This window comes from Corvus kubaryi, unplaced genomic scaffold, assembly GCF_017639235.1.
Source record: "Corvus kubaryi isolate FWS band 111438036 unplaced genomic scaffold, C.kubaryi_AGA036_p1.0 74, whole genome shotgun sequence".
Taxonomy (NCBI): Eukaryota; Metazoa; Chordata; class Aves; order Passeriformes; family Corvidae; genus Corvus; species Corvus kubaryi.
Genome location: NW_024582061.1, coordinates 14,753,879 through 14,774,848, shown reverse-complemented (window position 1 = coordinate 14,774,848; position 20,970 = coordinate 14,753,879). Strand labels below are relative to the sequence as shown.

Below are 20,970 nucleotides of genomic sequence, written 5' to 3'. Positions count from 1 at the left end.
GACAATAAGCCTTTTCTCCAGGTTTGTATGTGGGACTGCAGTGACAGTCATGTATTTATTTCCTTAGAGCCCATCAGCACCCCATATGTTCAGGCCTGTTCCTGGGACAAGCGTGCCCTGGGGTGTGTCTGTGGCTCGCTGAAGGCGAGGGGAGCCTGGGGGGTGCGGAGCACATCTGGGGTGTCTGGGCTGGCTGTGACAGGAGGCCCATCCATTTGTCACCCCATGTAGACAGGGCTTGACTCGTGTGGAGCCTGACGCTTGCTTTGCTCCAAGCCTGCTGGATTGCATTTAAGTAATCTCTAAGTAGAGGAAGCAGAGGTGATATGTGGAATAGCACCATTTCTATATCTTTAGCTGAGATAAAAATATTTCTTCAAAACTTATTTCCAAGGAGACCAGTGCCTCAATGAAAACACTTTTTTTTTTTTTTTTAAAATTTTTTTTCCCCCCCCCCCCGTTTGAGACGAAGCCATATTTAACTTAGCATTTGGAGGCCGGCAAGGGAAGTCAATTCTTCATTTTGAGGTGGGAAGGGAAGGGGGCGAGAAACCCGTTTTCCTAGTTTGGAAGAGCCGTTGAACTGATTAATGAGATGCGAGGTGACACTCATCCTGTGGCATCGGGCACGGGGGATGGGACGAGGATTTGCTCGTGCGGGGAAGGGCTTGCTGGTGCTTGTCGAGGTAACTGGGGCGAGTGTCTTTTGCTCAGCGCGCCTTTCCCGGGGCTGCCGCCCCACCGGCAGAGCTTTGCAATCCTGAAATTGGAGCAGGCTGGGAGCGCAAGGCGCGGAGGGCACTTGCCCCAGTCAGACTTGGGGGGAAGCTGCCTCCAGGCAAGTGGGAACCCGATACACTCTGAGGAACCGGAGCCAGCTGCTGCTTTCCCTTTAGCAGTATGCAAGTCTGTAAAATACTCATGTGGAGCCACCTGCGAAAGCAGATTAACCCCTTTATCTGCGTCGCTTCTTTTCCCCACCTCACGCCGACAGTGGTTGTTTCTCCTGAGGGAGCTCCAGCGCTGGCACACACGGATTTTCTCCTTAGCTTCAGGATTCCCGTAGTTATGCTCCTTGATGCCTGTCAGTGGTTAATGATTAAATACAGCTACTTAATTGTGACCGAATTTGGGGTGTTGACTAATGGGGTAGATGAAGACGTGCAGAACCTGCCTATGGCGCCTGCATCTACGGATGGTTCCTGGAGGAGCAATTAGTTGGGTAGGGGGGAGTGGGTCCTCACCCCCAGTGACCTTGGAGGACGAGGCTGTGCTCTGCTTCATTCACGGCTACAGTTCCCTTTTCTAAAGTAAGCGCTCTCCGGCACTGGGAGCCAGGCTGCATTTATTACTAACCCCACCCATCCCTGCCTCTTGCAAGAATCTTGTGAGGCCGAGATTGTGTTTTTAGAAGCAGAATGACAGAGAGAAATTCCCTGGAGGCGAATGCAGAGTGTGTGCTGTGCACGCCAGTACAGACACACGGGGCTGGGAACTCCCAGGCAGAGATTAAGTGCGAGAGAAGAGCACAGAGCAGCCAGAGCTGGAGGAGGGGGGTGGAGGAGGCGAGACGCTTTCTAAGCCTCAAACTGAGCCGTTCGGATGTTTTTTCTTTAAGAAAAAAAAAACCAAAAAACACCCTCGACCAACCTCGGTCTCGACAGTCTTACCGAAGGGCCTCTTGTGTTGCCGGATCATCTCACTGCTGGGTTTGAAGGACCCAGGCTAACATGATGTACCTCTGGGTGAGTAGGAAGCGTGTGTGAGGGCTTGCACACTTTGCACATATAAGGAATGGAAAGCTGAAGGACTCTGCACTAACGTGAGCGGCCTTCACTGTTGGGCTTAGTTCTCTGCAGCCTCTACTCACAGTGGTCTAGTCTTCCCTTGTAAAAAATAATAATATTTCGAGCAAGTACTATTAACTGGGTATCAAGCAGGCTTTTCCTGTGGTTGTAAGTTCCTCTAGAGAGAACAGTTTTGGGCAGGTGCCTTGAAGACAAAATTTTTTGGTATAATGCTGCTCACTGCCTGGCAGCTAAGAGACCTGCGTGTGCATATATATATATATATATATATATATATATATATAATTTTTAATGCATAAGGCTGTTCCCATGTGCCTCTGCTTTGTGGGATTTTTGGTGTTACTGAGAGACATCCCAGGTTGTGAAGGAGTGCTGCTGAAAGGGATTTTTAAGTCTCTGAAGGCTAGGAGAGAAGCAGGAGGGGGCTAGATAGTTTTGCAGTTTGGGACTTCGAGGATGAGGGGAGAAACTGTTTCGAGAAAAGCTGGATGCGAGGTTGTTTTTCCAGAAGTGGCACAGTTACTCGAGTTTCTGGTGGAGTATGGAAAATAATGTCAGGAAAAACATGTGTAAAGTGTTATATAGATCCAGCAAGCAAAGTAATAGCTTATACAAAGGCATATATATTTTCAGCCTTTTAGCAAGGACTGGAATTTCCTTTGGAGCAGTCAGCTCTTAGACTGCTCAGTCATAAACATGTAGTTTTGTCTGCTCCTCGGCACCCTTGAGATCAGCAGTTTGCCCTTGGGTTTCCTTACCTAGATATGTGATGGGAAGAATAGTTGGGTCCCAAGTTTTTCTTTTGGTTTGTTTTTTAAAAAAAAAACAAAACAACAAAACCTTGTTGGTAACTCAGAACTTGGGGGCTTTCTGCCTCTGGCTGCTTTGAGTCCAGCTCCCCATCACTCCCAGGAACAAACACTGGTTTATTTTAGCAACAAAGCAAACCTTGGAACCCAGGCAGAAGGATTTGACTTCCCTCCTTTGCACATACACACACTATCTTTGTTACAGGGTAACTTGATTCTGCACAGGGGTATGCACACTTGCCTGGTTTCGTCCAGCAGGCCCTGATGGCAGGCACGTCCACCTTCCCCGCTTAGCCCCTTGCCACAGCCTGGTGTGTGGGACCCCCACTTGGGCTGCTGGTTTTTAGGGAGAAAGACTGGGCAGGCCCCATGGCTCAGCTAAGATTTGTGCTTGGTTTGGTGGGTGGGGTGAGAGGAGAAGTAATTCAGCCATGCTGCTGCTGATCTTAGATAAGGAATAAACAATGGAGATGTTCCTTACTCTGCTGAAATGGGGAGGATGAGTGTGGGAACAGAGGAGAGCTGCCCTGCTGTCTCACCTCCTGTGCTGAGGGGTGTGTGAGCACTCTAGTATAAAATAGAGGTGTTAGCCGGCCTAAAGATCAGCTTTGGCCCAAAAGGTGAAGCACTGACCTGGATTCTTAACAGAGGGCTGTGTTTTGGGATGCTTGCCAGTGGATGAACCCCATGGGCTGCTGCTTCTGCCTGCACCCTAAACTTCAGGCAGCACTACTGCTGTGTTTGCATTGCAGTTTAACTTCAGAGAAGTGGGGAAAATAAATATTAAATGCTTGAATAGCTGAAGGAGTTTTAAAGACATCATCTGGGCACTGTGCCATGATAATTTAAAAAAATTAGTGAATTTTTGCTATCTGGTTATGATCTTTCTCAGTACAGGTTACACTATTACTTTCGGGGAATCTTCTTGTACTTGGACCTTTCAGGGACCTTTTTCTCTGTGCCCATTTGTGTTTCTGCTTTAAGCTCTTTTTATCCTGACAGGCTACATAACCTTTAGCGGTGAGAACAAGAAACCTCGACTGACAGATCTGGTTTGGTGTGGGGTTTGTTGTGCCTCAGCTGTGCCAGTTTCTTGCTTCCCTGCTCACAGGTTCTCCCCTGCCTCTCATTCTCTTCTTGTTGCCTGTGCTATCTTTTTTTTCTGTTCTGTGCCTCTTGTCCTTGGAATGTCAGGACTTCAGTAGCTGCATGGAGATTTGTACTGAGTCATTTCTTAATTCAATGCATGAAGCTACATTAATGCAATGTTAAATTTGAGGTTTTAAATATGCAAGTCCTGAAATCCAGAATTAAGATTCTCACAGCAACCATGATGTTTCTCCCCTAGCCCCCCACCCCCCAGGGGTGCATGTTACAGAATTATCTTCTTTGAAGAGATTGTGCAGTATTGAGTGCTGTCAGGTTTGACAAATAGTAGAATAAAAAGGAGAACGCACCTTCCTCTGCAGCTGTGGTGTGGCATGGATACTGAACCCAGATGTACAGGCTACCTGCAACATCACAGTCCCTGATTATAGTGCTGGAATGAAGTGGTGGTGTAGCCTTGGTTCAGTCTGACATTCCTGCTTGCTGAACTGTATTCCCTGGGGGGGAACTTGTTGCAGGATACTCTTAAATATTTGAGAGCCTTGTAGACTGCAGGAGATTGTGGGCTGTGGAGAGCTGGAGAGTAGGAAACTTAAAATATCTGTTGTGATGACCTAATGCTTGGCATTGTGAGCGAAGTGAAGGCGGCAGACTATCTGTGCCATTAAATATCAAGAGAAACTATTTATCTTAACACTTTTATTGTGTAGGATGCAGTTGTATAAAGTCTTTCTGAGGCAGAGATGGTATGATAGTCTCTCTGATGTTGCAGACCATTTGAGTGCATTGTCAGTGTTGAAACTCAAGGTGGGTATTTGCCTTATGGATAGGAGGTGCATACAGGCGTTCTGTTTTTGCAGCCAAGGGTTTTGTTTGTGGGGGACCATCTAACTCTAGTTTTGTTTCTTCTCACACTCATCCCCATTTGTGTGCAGCTGTCTGGGCTCTTGAATTGCTCAAGAGAGCTCCTAGTCATCAGTTCTTTAACTGGGACATGGGTAATTTGGGCTACGAAGGAAAGAGGGTCTTTGTGCTGAGGGAGATCAGGAATGACAACAGGGGGGCAGGTGTTGTGCTGGTGACAGCCAGGAGCAGAGTGATTTGAAGGTGGGAAAAGCATTCAACCCTTTACTGGATAAGAAAGACCGAGTTTTTTCATTTATGAGCAGATGAATCTTTGTGTACTGTGAGTCATGAGATACAATCTAGAGTCATTTCATTCCAAGTATTTTCTAAAGAGCATGATGTGTTCTGAGAGTTGCATGTATGAATGTTGCCTTGTTGGAGGTCTGTTGTAACAAGAAAGGTTGAAAGGAAGGGGCAGCAGCCCTACAAAGCAATTTATGAATTATCCTTCTCCTGTGCTCAAAGACAGCTGAAACTATCAAAGGCAGGAGGGAGCAAGGTAAGGGAGGTCCATGCTGTTGCTAGGCTTCTGGTAGGAAAGCACTGGATTCATTGCTCTGTTTATAGTGGGTATGGATAATTTCCTCATTTCTCGCAGCCATGTATAGAGTACATGCTGAGTGTTTGTCAGAGGGCTGGCTGCCTATTGCAACTAGAAATGATTTCTTTCTCTAGAGCCCCCTGAAAGTGAAGATCTTACCTAGACCCACTAATTACCATACAGCAAGAATAGTGCTAGTAAGCTTGCCAAGCTCATTTTGAATTTTTTCATTGGTTTTCTTCCTGACCTGTCTTTTACTTGCCTTTTTGTCACTTAAAAGTCTCTCTTTGCATTCACTGGAATAATTTTTCCCTCTAGGCTCTGAGCTCATCAGCTTTACCACCAAGGGATTGGAAAGCCAACTCTGCTGCCAAACTTGAGTCTTAGCAACGAGCTCTTCCTCACGCCAGGTCTCTCTATTATTTGTTTGGTCTTTTTTCATGAGAGGTAGCTACTGCCAGTGAAAAGTATGGACATTATGGCATGGTTTTCACAGCATGAGTTTGATAGCAGCAAAACAAGTCGCTCTCCAGGGAAAACTGCCACCCTGCTCTGCCTGGGGCAGCTCTTGCTGGGGAAGTCTGGCTGTGCCTCTAGGTCTTTGGCTGGAACCTGTTTGGTAGGCATGGCAAATGCACACGTCAGCCATCACTCGAAGCTCTGACGGGAGGGAGAGCGCAGGTGCTGCATGTGAAAGGTGCGCGCGTGGCGTGGTCAGTGCTGAGAGAGGCGGAGATGGGGTTGCCTCTGGGAAACTGTGTGGATGTAGAAAGGTTTTCCTGAGTGAATGTTAGAGGTCAGGTCTGGGTGAATTTCTTTGAGTATGTTAAAAGACATTTTGTGTTAATACAAACACTGATTTTTGGATTCTTGCTCTGGAGCAGAAAAGCCCTGGAAAATCATAAAATGGAGCTCATGCGAAAATCCTCGAGCTAGTAGCCTGTAAGCTGATTCCCCAGCCTGCAAGTCCCTGTGGTGCCATACTGTGGCATGCATACATAGCAGCTTGAATCCAGAAGTAATATAGTTATGTTTGTCCAGCACTGCAGCTGAGATAATGAGTTCTGCTGCTCGATAAGGTTTATTAGCTTTGGTGCAGCACCTCATGAACATGGTTATACTGCTTCCACACTCAAGCTGCTCTGTGTACAGCTGGGTTGGGGATGTCTGCATTGCGTTCCTCTGGGGCTTTGTGTGACAAAGCAACTTGCATCTATTTGCATCTAGGGTTTTATACAGGCTTTGGAGATTTGGGAAACAGAGAAAGCAGAGTGTATGAAAGAGATTATATAATGTGACTGCCTGTGTTATTAGAGGACTAGAGTTGATAATCCAGGTGATCTTTCCCAATTCTGTGTTTCTGCAAGCCTGTAATCGTGGAAGATGCCAAGGTCACTGCTGAGACAAGAATGCCCAGTGCAGTTCAAAAAGAGAAGCTATTTCAAATCAAGGTATTGGCTTCAGAAGATGAAGATTCAGGATCAGGATGATCTGTTCTGTAGGCTACAGTGATTTTTTAATCTGGTTTTATGTAAATCAGGTGTACAGCACATTGCCATCATGTTCAGGAATTCCCTTCTCTGATGAGTCTAAACAAAAGAATTGGGGGGTTGTAGGCTTGCTCAGTTGGTGAATTTCTCCAGCGGCTCTTCTGCCTGACTGCTGTATTCCCACCTGTCCAAACAGCGATGAGCACGGGGGACTCTTTGCTGTAAGCCTGTCCAAGTCTTGGAAGACTGACAGGGGCTGGGTCCTGTTTAAGTCAGTTTTTCACAAAACAGCCTGTTTATCTTGGAAGGAAGAGAATAAACCATGAGAGAATAAGGAGAGAATAAACCTCAGCCTTCATGATTTCCAGCTGAAAGCTTGAGGAAGAGTGCAGATAATAGCAATTTGAGGCTGAACATCTGTGTTTCCTGCACTTGCCATGGTGCTTATTTGCTAATCTTCATTCCATTAGTGACAGAACTTTACTGTTTTCACAGAATCACAGCATTCTTAGGTTTGGAAAGGACCTCTGGAGATCATCTAGTCCTATCCCCCTGCCAAGGCAGGATCACTTAAAGTAGGTGACATAGGAACATGTCCAGGTGATTTTGATGTCTCCAGAGAGGAAGACTCCATGACCTCCCTGGGCAGCCTGTTCCAGTGTTCTGCCACTCTCAGTGTAAAGAAGTTCTTGTTCATCCTGAGGTGGAACTTCTTGAGTTTTGGTTTATGGCCATTGCTCCTCATCCCGCCACTGGGCTCCACCAAAAAGAGCCTGGCAACAACCTCTTGGCACCCGCCTTTGAGATATTTAAATGCATTAATGAGATCCTCTCTCAATTGTCTCTTCTCCAGACTAAGCAGGCACAGTTCCTGCAGTCTCTCCTCATATGAGATGGTCCAGACCCCAAATTATCTTTGTAGCCTCTGCTGAACCCTCTGTGGTATCTCCTTGTCTTTCTTGAAATGTGGAGCCCAGAACTGGACACAGCACTCCAGGTGTGGCCTCACTAGGGCCAAGTAGGAGGGGGAGGATCAGCTCCCTCGACCTGCTGGCCACAGTTTTTCTGATGCACCTCAGGATACCACTGGCCATCCTGGCCGCAAGGGTACACTGCTGGCTCATGGTCAAGTTGTCATCCACCAAGAGTCCCAGGCCTTTCCCTGCAGAGCTGCTCTCTAATAAGTCCTATACTGGTACTTGGGGTTATTCCCTTGTCGAGCCTCATTAGGTTTCTCTCCACCCAACTTTCCAGCCTATCAGAGCTGACCTAAGCCCCAAGATAATGGCAATGGTTTAGGAAAGGTCTCTGAGTGGACCTGAATTGGGGTTGCTTTTTTGCCACAGCTCTAAGCAGTCACTAGGGTAGCAACTGTGTATGTGTGCATGCTTAACCAAAAGTATGTTTGGACTTAGCTGGAAAAGATCCCTTCATAGTTCAGCAAGGGCTACTGGGTACAGCAGGAGCTTGAGTGATGTAGAGGAGTCAGACAAGATGTTCTCTGTATGGAGTGGTCAGTTTGGGGAAGGAACTGCAGTCTGTATCTGCGGTGCTGCGGCTCTGGATGGTACCCCGTACCCAAGGCAATGGGAGTCACCCTGCAGCTGTGCATTGGAGAGGCAAGCTGTGCTGGTGGACCAGCGTGGAGAGTTCCACATTGGAAGTGAAAACAGGCTTGCAGAAAATTAAGAAATCCATTGAGGATGTGCTTTGTGCCCTCCAGTGCTAAATTCTTTTGCTAAAAATGTTAAAGATTCCTCAAAGCTGTGAAGAAGCTTAAACAAGTAATTAAGTTTCCTTTGTCTGTCCCTTAAATTTAGGTTTCATTGTTCTCAAAGTCCTGTGTCTCATGACTAATATACTGCCTGCACAATGCGCTGGCTGATTTTTTACCAGATGGTTCTTGGGTCTGTAGCTGAATCCAGGGCGAAGGCAGTTAGTTTTTCTCCTGCCTCAAATGAAAGATGCTGTCCCCCACACAATGCTCTGATTGAATCTTGGACATAAGGCAGTAATGAAGTGAAAATATTTTGACCAGATGACAATTTTTTAAGATATTCTTAGGGGTTATTATTCATGATATTTAAGGAGCTGGCATAGGATGATACTAGAACACTCCTCTGTACATTTTTTTATAATTTATAAATCATCTAGTGTTGAAACAAAGTTTAAATGCAGAAAAAATGCTGGAATTCAAATATGTATATGTGGCTAGAAGATAGAAAGTGTGCAGTGTGAACTGCCTGTCGATATTTTTTCACTTTTCATTTCTGTTGTAATGGCCTCCTTTTTCATTCCACCCTCAATCATGATGGTGATGTCTGCTTGCCTCCATGACATGCCTTTTGGATGGAGAACCCCTTGTGAGTAAAGACAAAGCATCCCTCAGGAAGGTGCAACATAAGTGGGGTGCATATCTCCATGAGGACCATCTCAGCAGCACTGCAGAGCAGTTTTGCTCTGAGGTCTGTTGGATCCAGCAGTCGTTCCAGCTATTTCCCCTCCCCGATTTATTACACTGTGATTTTGGCTGCTGCTTGAGTGAGGAGGAGCAGTGAATGGCGATTACTTTTTTTGGACCAACCAGCTGAAAAGGAGAAGCCCATTCAGCATAGGTGAGGCTACTGACTGTGACATCTTTTAAGAAATGGGTGGTATTGGTGTTTTTAAATATTAGTGTTGGGGAAATTTTTCTTCTGCAGAAGATAATTTCAGCAGAGTATACACAGTATATGTATAACTGCTGTTTTTAAACACCTTTTGGACTGAGAAGTGCTGTAGAAATATGAGATGCTTTAATGTTTTTTCCTTGCACGAGGAATGTTGCTCTTCAATGCAGCTGTTTAGCTGTTGCGAACAGGTGTGCAATAAACACCCCTTCCCTTTTCAACCAAGTGTGGTGGTGATGGATACCCTCTCATTTAAACATGCATGTTTTTCTCTCCTACAAGAATTAAAAACTTTAAAAATAGCTTACATATCTAGAAAGAATATCTAGCCTTGTCCTGTTTCCCTCTTCCCCTCCCCCTTGCTACCAACTCAAATTACCGACAAGCTTTGGAAATTTCAGGGCAGGGGAACAGAGGTGCAGCTGGCCTGCATGTGTTGCACCAGCTGTAATGCAAATGATACATGCTGAAAGAGGCTTTTCTCACTTTTGTAATTCTTGGATATTGTTGTGCAATGGGGACATGCGACAATTTGTCTTAAATGTGTTTGCTGATATGTTCCGTGGAGTATACTGCATCCTTTGTTCCTTGCCGGCAAGAGACAATATCAAAATCCAATTGCCCGTTGGCAGCATGTCTGATTGCAGCTGGGACTGTCCTCCTGCCTTCCCCATCTATCAGGCCTGGGGTGATCCCATCGCACTTGATACCAGTTAATTTAAGGCTGGCCAGAACACAGACTTTGGTAAATCCTCAGCTTTCTTGGCTTTTTGGACAATTTGTAATAAACCACAATTTTTTTGTTCTTTGTTTCTGAAAGTGGCATTACCTATTGCTCTTCTGCCTGAGAGGGCCAAAGGGAAAGTGCTTGGCTGCCTGTGCCCCAGTTGTTTGTGGGTACCAGTCAACTTTGCTGCTGCTTATCTGAAGCAGTAAAAGTACGGGCGCTGGAGGTTCAGTTGTGTAAAAACAAAAGCTGATGTTGGTTTAATCCCATTACATTGCGTTGATCTCTCAACCACTGGACTCTTAGTAGGATTCCAGCTTTAATCCTGTAAGGATCAATCTGGCCCGTTGCTTTTCTGTCCTGATCCTAAATCCCCCTTTAATCTTGTTAATTATACCAGGCCTTTTTTGGTTTCATTTTTTTCCCTCGTGGTCCAGGAAAACCACATTAAATCTTTGTGTTGCTGTCTCTGACCTGGTGTTTTTACCCTTTGTTCATCCTGTTGAGGAACAGGGTTCTCCTGAAGGCTGGTTTCATCATTCATGGCAGTGCATTTGATGGTCTGGTGTCTGCTCTTTCAGACTCCTCTGGAGTCAGCTAGTTATGCTGTTGTGCTGAATCCCTCCTGGTTCTGTCAGGATTTTTTTTTTTTTTTCATCTGTTGTTTGATACTGTGCTGTCTGAAGGGGGTGGGGAATCATGGAACATGACAGCCACTTTGAAATTGCTTTCTTATTTTAAAGAAAAAGGGGTTTTGGAGCAGAATCCCATCATTGGAGGAGAAGACAATGTCAGGGAACATGGAGCACTGCTCAGGTGGTGAGGCACATGCTCTGAGAAGACTGGAACCTGTTTCAGGGCCTAGGTAGTTCCCAAAGATATATTCTGAAGGTCACAGAGAAATTCAGCTGCTTAAATCAACCTTTTTATGTTTATGTGTGTTCGGGTGGCTTGAAGAGAGGAATAATGCACATTCAGACTTGAGGCTCTTTATCTTCACATTGCACTGTCTGCAGGCCTCCAAACCCAGTGCTGCCTTTTCTGTGTAATGCACAAGGCCAATTTCTCACTGTGACAATCTGCTCCTGGCACTTGCAGTAGAAACTAGCAGTGCTTAATGTATTCATCTCTGGTATTTCCTATAGTGTAAAGAAGAAAACCAACCCAAAATTGCACCTACATTTGCTGTAACTCAATCAAGAGCTGACAGATCATTTCTGGAACATGTCTGTGCTGGGATCTTGACTGCTCTGCCAAATTTTATGCCTTTATCTTGCAGTGCTGCTCCTTTTCTCTCCCCTGTCCATGCAGCTCTGCCTCACCCAGCAGAGGCTTCTACTTTTCCAGCTTTTCAGCCAAACCCTGATTTCCTACCACCTTGCCAAAGCACCATGGGGCTGATACCTCTCCTTGCCAGAATGCAGGCTATAGGTATGGGTCTGCCATAGAAGTAGCCAAGGCGATTCCCTTTTAAACCAGATGGAGGGGAAACCAGGTTTGAATCACAGAGGATGAGCTCTATGGATGCGTTTATTCCAATTAAAGCAGCTCTTGTGCTTAGTTTTTGGAAAACACTTAGAGCATGACAAGGAAAAGCAATTGCTTTTAAGGAAATGTGGGCATTTTTCCAGCAGTTCTAGGGTTAAGGAAATTGTAGAGGGGTGACATGGTGACAGTGTTCCCTATTTTTGTGTGTTGCCAGTAGCGAGAAGAGGGAAACTTTGATTTCTAATCCGCTTTGGAGGAGGCTCCGTATCAGGGCTGCACAGAAACATCCAGTCAAGCAGCTCCTTTATCATAAAGGGGATTTTAATTAAAACTGTTCTCGCATCATGAGCGAAATGAGCGTCAGTGCCAGCCAGCCCTGTACTGGGCATTTATCTCCTTCAAACCACATTACCAGTAATTGCTGCATTAAATCAAAGTCGAGGGAGATTACAGGTCTGAATTGGGCAGGCGGCCGGTGCCAGCCTGGGGAGCTCCATGCTGCCGAGCCGCTGATACGGGAACCCCCTCCGCCCCCCAGCTGGGGGTGAAGAGTCGGAGGGCTGCTGGATCCCAGGAAGCCCTTCTCATTACAGGGCACGAATTTTTGTCATAACCTAGGAGGAGTGGCAGGCTGTGTGCTTGGAGCATTTTAAGCTGCTGGTGTTTTTCTATTAACTTCCTTTTAAAACAAACAAACGCAATAACAAAACAAACCCTGTGGCATTGCCATCCCACTTCTGTCTCCTGTTTGGATCCACCACAGATGTTTCCTTTTGTTCATCTTCTACTGCTTATTCCAGCCCTGAAACTTAAGAATAAATCACCTCATGTCTTGATACATCCCTTTTTCTCTACCCTCCTTGCCACAGCTCTGCTATGGAGCTGCTAACTTGGTTCCTCTCTGTCCTGATACGGGAGAGCTTCTCCCCTTCTTCACCTCTCCCCCTGCTGAGGAATTGTATCTGCCTTGACCTGTGGTTCCTTTGCCAACTATGGCTCATTAGTTCGTTTAATTATTTTCCTAGGTTTTTAAGCATTCTGTTGTCTCTAGGTCTAGAGCAGCTGTTTCCCTTCTTGTCCCTATACTTTAACCTTGGTGACTCTGAAAAACTCAGATCATCCTAGCATTGCTCTTGGTTCCACTCTCCAAACCTCTGTCAGGGCAAGGCTGAGGAATGGCCATGCCCACATGAAGTCTCAGGCATGTGGGCTGGCTGAGGTAATTAGATCTATGTGGGCAATCATTGAATTACCAAAATGTGACAGCTGGGCTTTTCAGTGGCTGTTATTACCTCTGTCCCATAATTGTAAGGAGGGTAAGCCAGGAAGAGAATGCATGAAGAAAAGCATGGGGTTTTTTCCTTCTAAAGAGTGGCTGTCATTTTCTTTGTTTTTGCCTTGATGGCAGTTCCATATTTTCCTGTTCTGTTGCAGACAATCTTGGGGCAGTTGGGTGGCAGTGATGGTTTTTCTTCATTTTGCCCAGAGGTGTTGGCAGTCTGCCATTCTGAAATTTGCTTCCTGCAGTGTTTGCACATCTACTACGTTCCTCTGCTGCAGAATAGGACCTCATTCTCAGCACTGTACTGAGAACCTGGTGATGTATGTGAAAGATGATGCTGCAGCTGGATCTGCCTGCTAAAACAGGTTGCATGCTGTTGAGCTGTATTAGGTTTTTAAGATTCACACAAGTTTTTCAGAAGCTGTCTAGTTCAGAGCAGTTGCAGGAGTGTGCCTGCTGTGCCCCTTCAGAGCTTGAAGTTGCAGCTTTCGCTTCATTACAATGTGAGCTTGAGATGCAGCTTAAGTATTGCCCTACTTTAACTGTGGCCTACGCATGAATCTCTAGCCTGAGATAAGTGGTTCTTTTAAATTCATGCTAAGAGACCTGTAAAGCTGCAAAGACTGAAGTTTGAGTGCTGCTGATATCCCAAGCTGATAATGCAGAGGAGTTGCAGTTAATTTTTGCCTTAGTAGTCCTGTTACCATGAAGTGAGAGTAGTCCCACTGCAGAGTAACTGGAGAGTTGGCCAGAGAACATGAGCCAAGTCTTTGGTGGCGATTTCTTGATAGTGAGAGAAAGCAGAGATACGGGTTTTTGTGGGAGCCAGGAAACCATTTTTATGGCATCATGGTTTTGGGACAGAGAATGCAGATAGTGTGGCAAATTAGGGTGAATGTACATGAGTGAATCTTTTTTATAGAGGTCACAGAAAGCTGATGAAAGAGCAGATATCTTGATTGTGCAGACAGTGGAACCAGAGAAAGCCCTCAGTGGTTGTTGTCCGGGGATTTCTGCTGCTGTGGCTTGTTTTAGAACTTGCTGGGAGCTGAAGCTAGCCTGCAGGAAAGGACTTTGGACTGAGCCATGTCAGCCTTTATTCTGTTCTTCTGGGTCTTGGGGAGAAGAGTGGGTGGCAGTTATCTTATGTGCCCATGGCAGACCTCTGTGCCTGTGTCCTGGGACTCTCTGTGAGAATAAAGAGATTTCCAGAAGTTTTCTCTCTCCTGCTTTCAGAAATAGATAGGTTTCAAAAATCCCAATCAAAAAAAAAAATCTAGGTGTTTGCTGTCTTCTACTTTTTTTGTTTTAGTCTGAGGCAGAAAGCAATATGAAGACTACTCCTTGCCTCTGAGCTGGCATACTCTTAAGATACCTCTTTCTGTTCTCCACCGCAGCCTTATGCTTCTCCACTGAAACCACTGGAGAAGGACACAGCAGTAACTAGCACCTCTGCCTCAAGACAAAGTAGTCCCTGCGGTCCCCCCTACATTAAAGCATAACTTGCTGCTGTCACCATTCATTTAGCCTGTCTTGGCTCTCCTCTTTCCGGGTAAACGGCATCATTTTTGCCAAACCTCAGCTTTGCATGCTATTTCTGGATCCTTTCTGTGCACTCAGCAAATGCACCAAACTCTTCACTGCAGCACTTCTGGTTTTTTTTCTCTTGAATCTCTTTAGAGCTGCCTGAGTTTGGGATTTCTAAATTTTTTTTTTTTTTTAATGGGAATGGGTGAAAAAACGGGATTCATCATCTAAAGCTGAGCAGGTGGGCAAGATTTTGAACTGAGGCCTGCAGAAATTAATGGACAGATGTAATTCTATCATGAAATTACCTTTGCAGATTTATGCTTTAAGTGTCATATTTTGTATATTGCTGTCATGGAACTGTTTCCAGATGAATTCCTGAGATTTATTTGGTGACCTGCTGTTGCAGCACCTAAGGGTCCTGCCTGTGTGATGTTCTCCAATTCCTCAGTTCCTGCCAGCAATACAGTCTCAAACCCAGCCATCACACATAGACAGTGCTGCCTGTTTCTTTCTTTCTTACTTTCATTCAATTAAGAGTTTTGTTTAATATTTTTGATGTGTTTTGCCTCTTGCGTACACAGTTTCAGGATGTGGGCAGCTGCTCTGCTGTTCTGATTGCACCAAGTTGGGCAGGGAGTGCTTTTGCTCCTGTGTCAGAGCAGCAGAATGCTGTCCCTGAAAACCTTTCCCCCTGCTTTTGTTTGTGTAGCCGGGAAGCCATACTACTCTAAGGTAGGGATAAATTTAAGTTCATACTAGCATAATTTATTGTGTGGCCACTCGTTAACTTGGAACAAGTACCTTATTCTATTTTAGTTTGTCACGTGGAGGTAATTTGATAAGCTGGGAGGCGAGGTGGGGAGGAAAGTCCGTACCAAAACCGTATCTGTTAGGAAGCAAGTGCTCAGCTGGATGAGTAAGACGCAGCCACACAGCAACGTTCTGAAATGCTCTGCAATGGTTGATCATGTTCTCCCTTCACCCCAGGGCAAAGGCGGGGTGAAACATGTTGGCTCAAACCGTTGTTGAAAGTGGTTTATCCCGTGAGCCATTTGCTGGGATAGACTGGGAATGCATGTGGCGTTTCCAACAGCCCCATGTGGCCGTTTGCTGGTGGGTCTGAGGTAATGGCAGAACTGTACTTACACTACAGGGGAATTGTCAGTGTGGTCCAGCCCTAGTTTGTGATTCATTCAATTAAAAATACTTGGTGAGAGTATGTCTGATACTACCATCTGGTGACTTTTAATAATATTTATTCTTAGGAAGGTGGTTCTTTAATTAAGGAATTAACCTTAATTTTTGTAGGCTTAGCATAGATCTGAGGAAATGCTCAGACTTAAGCTGCTCTATTTCTAGAAGAGTCAAATCTTTCTTTTTCGGATCTTCCCTTTGTCAAAGCCCTTAAGGATCAGCTAATTGAACTGCTGCTGCTTGTTAAGTGAAAAACCAAGTGGGACTGTGAGAGACAGAATGGGCAAAGCTTTTCTCTGACTGAGGTTCTGGAACAGCCTCTGAAATGAAGGAGAACTGCCTTCACTCTATTCTTTTTGCTTCCTCTTTGTCCACTGCCCCCGAAGGAATATAGAAAGGCAGTGTGGCTCTCATGTAATGTCTAAACTACCAAGAGAAAACTCCTTGTCTTCTTTGATGTTAAAATTCTGCATCTGGACACCTTTTTGTTTCTCATGTAACAAGCAAAAAGCATTTTGATGGACATGTAGCATTACCGAGATCAGTGCATATATAAGTGGTCCCAAAAGAAAGCTGTGATACAATCACCTCCATTACCAAGTATCTTAGCTCAGAAGTATACTTATTTACTTCCTGAAGCAGTGCCAAGTATTTAGAGTTCTCCTTGAAAGGAGGCCCAGACCCAAGACACAGATAATTTTTTTCTAAAAAATCTGTGTATACTGTCTTTTCCCCCTTTTATACTGTGCCTTTTGGTAATAACTAAGGTGATGGAGCCTGTCTGGTTTTAGAAGCTTCTTTTGAATGCATGTTATACTCATGTTCTGGGGTTGTCTCAAGACTGTATAGTTAAAACCTGTTCTGTAATGTATGTAAAACAATGGATTGGGCTAGAAAGGAAAGTTGAAGTCGTTTCTTCTGTATGCTGCTGGTGTATTGAGACTACTGGCAGGTTTATTTTGCAACTTAATCACTAATATATTCTTGTGAGTTATTGTTCTGTTAAAGCTGCCTTGCTGGGAGCCAGCTCGTTAGCATTGTGAATAAAACCTCAGTTCTGGGAGCACAGTCTTTTGACAGGGGATTTTTCAAACTTCAGATGAGTGTTCATCACTGCCTTACATTTTTCCTTTGTAATAATTTCAGAGGTAGACTTTGGGCAATCGTAAGTTTTGCCTGAATTAACTTGAGTCCATGTCCGGCAGCTGAAGTTGCGTGGGCAGGATCTGTACTTGCAACTTAAGGAAGACTCTGCCTACAAAAATCTTAACTTTAGGATCGAGAAGTGTTTGTCTGTCTCTCTTGACAGCCATGACAGTGTAGGCTGGGTATTCGAAGAGCTTGGTTTCTGGTTGAGGAAGATCCAGGCTTGTGATTTCATGAGTCCCCTGTGGTATATAGGTTTCTGGAATTTGCTAATGTTACCATTCTACTGGATGGCTGTAAGAAAGCTCAACAAAACAAAAAAGCCAATTGTCCAGCAGACAGAGGTCTTGCAATGTGCTCCTTTAGCAGACTGACTTCGTATTACTGTTCTGCCTCCTTTTTCCACATCCTTCCCTAAAGCAGAGTTTGTTGAGGCTTTGAAAATAAGCAGTAGTTAAGAAGTAATGACTTCTAATTCTGACCTCTTCTCCTCTTATGTTGTGTATTTGTAATTGTTTTTCAAAACTGTTCTTGTTTTCCGGTCTAGACGAACCATTGATATTTGTTACGTGTAGATGATGCAGTGAAGACCTAAGGGCAGTAACAGGATGCAGGTATCTTATGTCCACAGTTTAGAGTATGCATGGTGCCTGCTGTTAAGCCACTTTAGACCGGTTTCAGGACTACAGAGCTTGGTTGGAGAGTGTTTAGAGTGGTAGTGGCACATGCAGACAAACTCTATCACTCTTAAGTAAATTGCCTTGCAAATGGAGAATGTGTTGCAGAAAAAGATGGAAAAGAGACATCTCCAGCACCTGGAGCAGGAAAGACATGATCAGGAGCTATTTCAGAGCTCCGACTTCGTTAAATACCATCTTTAGAATTTTTCTTTGTCCATTTTTTTTTGAAACTGTGAAATTTATCCATGAAAACTGGATGTGTAGTGACTGAAGTTCTGCTGTCTGCCTGAGGTATTTCCTTGGCAGAAGCAGCGAGCATTAAGGGGCAATCTTTGCTACATGTTTTTGCTGCTTTCTTTAGCTTTGGGTTCCTTGGGCCTTTTGCCAGGGGGCTTTTAGTTTCCTTGGATTTAAAGTGTATTTTTGGTAATTTCATTTGTGCTAATGTGTTTTTTGACTATTAATCCAAATGAACATGAGGAATCAGTAGTACTAACTAATCAAACAGGGTTCAGGCAAGTAATGGCTCCTATGGCTTTACCAATCCTTTCAAATTCTTTCCTGTGATGTCCCTATTATGCTAATCCAACACACTCCGGTTTGCTGCTACTCCACGTCCCCCAGAACTGCTGGTTTCATTTCTGCTTTAATGCATCTAGTTCCTGATCTGCGACATTTGCCTGCTTAACGTGTTTCACTCACAGAGAAGGCACTGGCTGGGTGCTGAGTTATTCACTCACCTGCATAGCTGATCCACCACCAAATCTTCTTGCTCTTGAGATCAGGACACCTGTGTGAAACTGCCAGGCTTCTGAAATGTGAGAAAAATCCAGTTCCTGCAGTCACCCATGTGTTGTCATGTTTGCTTCTGTGTGCCATTTTGGAATACTGAGCTTTCCTGTGCGTGCTCTGCTTACATTTATGTCCTCCCCACTTGAATCTGTAATGATTCCAGGGTCAAAATAACAACTAGACCATAAGTAATTTTTCTGGTCGTTGGTGATACTAAATCTGTGAAGAAAAAAAAAAGTTGTGCATTTCATGTTTGAAAAGCATTATATGCATTCCAACCAAACAAGCAGTAAATGTATCCCTGGAGAAGAATGGGGACTTTCCAGTATAAATTCTCACCTGGAGTGGGCAAAAGCCACCTTTGTGCTCAGGTCATGGGACCTGCTTTTGTGCAAAATGAGAATCTCTTGCAGCTCTGTAGATGTAATCTTGGTGCTGTTTGTCTAACACTAGTATGAACTGGCTGAGCTGCTTGATCTATTTAGCTGCTATGGAAATCAGTACATACCCAGCCAGAAAATGCATCCTTGCTTGCTGGCATGTTTCCTACATTTACATCAGTCTTTAAAAAGCAGAGACATATTGTAAGCTGCTCATCAGATCCCTGATGACCCAGTTTAGCAGATGTAGTGATTGGCTAATTGTTAAAGATGCCATTTTTGGTGGGTGAGAGGAAGAGCATCAGCCAGGCTTCTAGCGATGAAGAGTTAGATTCAGCGGAGGTAAGAGCTCTTCAGTGGGAGTAACTAGATAAGGCTTGGATTAATTTGTCTGGAGAACAGAAAATTATGCAAAAGATTTATAAATGTAGTTCATAAAATGAATCTGTTGGTGTAATTCCTTAGTAAAGATCAATGTGGGGTAATGACTGTGTATCATGGAAATATCTCAGATTCTATGCTGTATTGCTGTGTCCCCACAATACCACAGTTTTAGCAATTAAAAAAAAAAAAGTATGTGGTAAATGTCTGGAACTGCTGTGGCTGCACTTCAAGCATCATGAGACTATGGCTATATTATGTTCTTATAGCTGTTCTTGTAATTGTGACCTAGCATGCTTGCTATAAACAGCCTGAACAAAGCAGGCAAAGCAAAGCCCAGGGCTATGGTCTTGGCATTTTCCAAAAATGTTCCTCAGTCTCCAGACATCAAAGAGAGCAGTGCATGTGAAACAGAGTACTGAGTTTTGAGAACACAGGATAAAACTTGTGTAATCTCCATGCCTTGCTTAGTACACAGAAAGGGGGAAATTAGGTAAATGCTGCTACAGTGGCATGTAAAACAGTATCTCTAGAAAGAGTGATGGGTAGGTAGGAGCTGGAAAAAACAGAATTAAATGTTATGAAAAGAATCAGCAGTAACTAGATGGGTGATACTCTTAGTTGAGGGGGTTGGGAACTGTGTGATTGATAAATCCACAAACATCAAGGAGGGCTTTTTTTCAGGCTTCTGGCATTCAAAATGACAAATAGAGGAACGAGGTCTACTGGTGCAGAATATGAAACTGGATATTATAGGGATAATATCAATCTGCAAGAATAGTAATCATGGCTTTAACATGCATTCAAGATTATGTGTGGTTCAGATAGGGTAGATGTAAAAGGTGATAGGCTGTGTTGTATGCAGTAAAGAAGAAAGCAGAGTAATACTGATAATGCAGGATTTGTTTCTGGTCAAATTGCTGTGGGGAAGAATGGTAAAAGAGGTCCCAGGGGAAGTACTGCGAGTCTGCTGTAATCTCTCACAGGACTGGATTCGGATAGAAACTTGAGGGTCGGAAATGATACTATTCCCAGTACCTTTAGAGAGATAAATATTAGTATGAAAAACTTTAATTTCTCAGATACAGCTTGGAGAACAAATGCTGCTAATAATCATTGGGTCAAAAGATTTTTGTCGTTGTAGCATCATCACCTGTTGTTGACACAGTGAGTGGATTATTGGTGCTATGACTACTACTGGAAAACAAGCTGTTCAGGAGCCTCCATCTTCCCACCTTTGGATGGGGTGATCATGATAGAAGCTTTGATACATGAAGCAATATATTTAATGAAGTCAGTGCAGCCCTGGATGTAGAATGGTGTAGATTGGTTTTGGTGGGCTTTTTTTGGTTGTTTGTGTGGGACCTTTTTTTTGTTTGGTTTTTAGAAGCACTTTGGATACAAAGTATGGTATGTGCAAAGGGGAGAAATCCTCCAAGAAGAAACTTCAGCCCAACCTTATAAAGGCTTTAGGTGAAAAAAGAAGCAAATTTACAAAAGAGAATTTATCAGCAGATATTGCTGTGCCTTTAAAATCAGTAGGGATGAAATGAGAACTGCCAAAAATCAGGCTGAATTAAACCTTATAAATGTTGCTAAGGAAATGGGTGACAGTTTCTCAAAATACAGTTAGAGAGAAGGGAGGAGGTTGGGCCACTTAGTGTTGAGGATAGGGTAGTTATGAGGATGCTCTTGTGGTCACAGAATTGAATAAATCTTTGTTGTTTTAAGTAGAGTTGATCTTGGGAACAGGGGCAGGATTGGTAAAGGGCATGAACCTACCGTAAGAGCAGCCACACTGGACATTTGAAAGATTCTAGTTAGTGCAGGTAGGCTGGGCTGGGAAGCAGGGTTGCCTGGGGAAGGGGGGTGCCTGTTCCTGAGACTGAAAGAACTGGTTCATGCAGTTGCAGATCTGGTACAAGTTTTAATCTATCAAATTAGAGTGCTGTCATATGTTTTGGAGAACAGGAAGTGGAATAGATATATTGCTGGTAGGGAATGATCTGAGTAAATACAGCCCTGTTGGCCCAACCTCAG

General features: G+C 44.3%; 1 protein-coding gene across 9 annotated transcripts in view; it reads left to right on the top strand.

Annotated features, from left to right (window-relative positions):
* Positions 1 to 20,970, top strand: part of RBFOX2 (RNA binding fox-1 homolog 2) — a 172,099-nt gene that overhangs the window by 56,107 nt on the left and 95,022 nt on the right. The window contains exon 1 of one of the 9 annotated variants that reach the window (XM_042051178.1): positions 1,538 to 1,745. The exons of 6 other annotated variants lie outside the window; for them this stretch is intronic. In XM_042051178.1, the coding sequence (XP_041907112.1) occupies positions 1,731 to 1,745 (15 nt within the window). In that variant the 5' untranslated portion in view covers positions 1,538 to 1,730. Of the gene's footprint in view, positions 1 to 1,537; positions 1,746 to 5,525; positions 5,582 to 18,804; positions 18,892 to 20,970 lie in introns of those variants that run through there. 2 more of the 9 variants (XM_042051179.1, XM_042051175.1) reach the window with 2 other exon arrangements.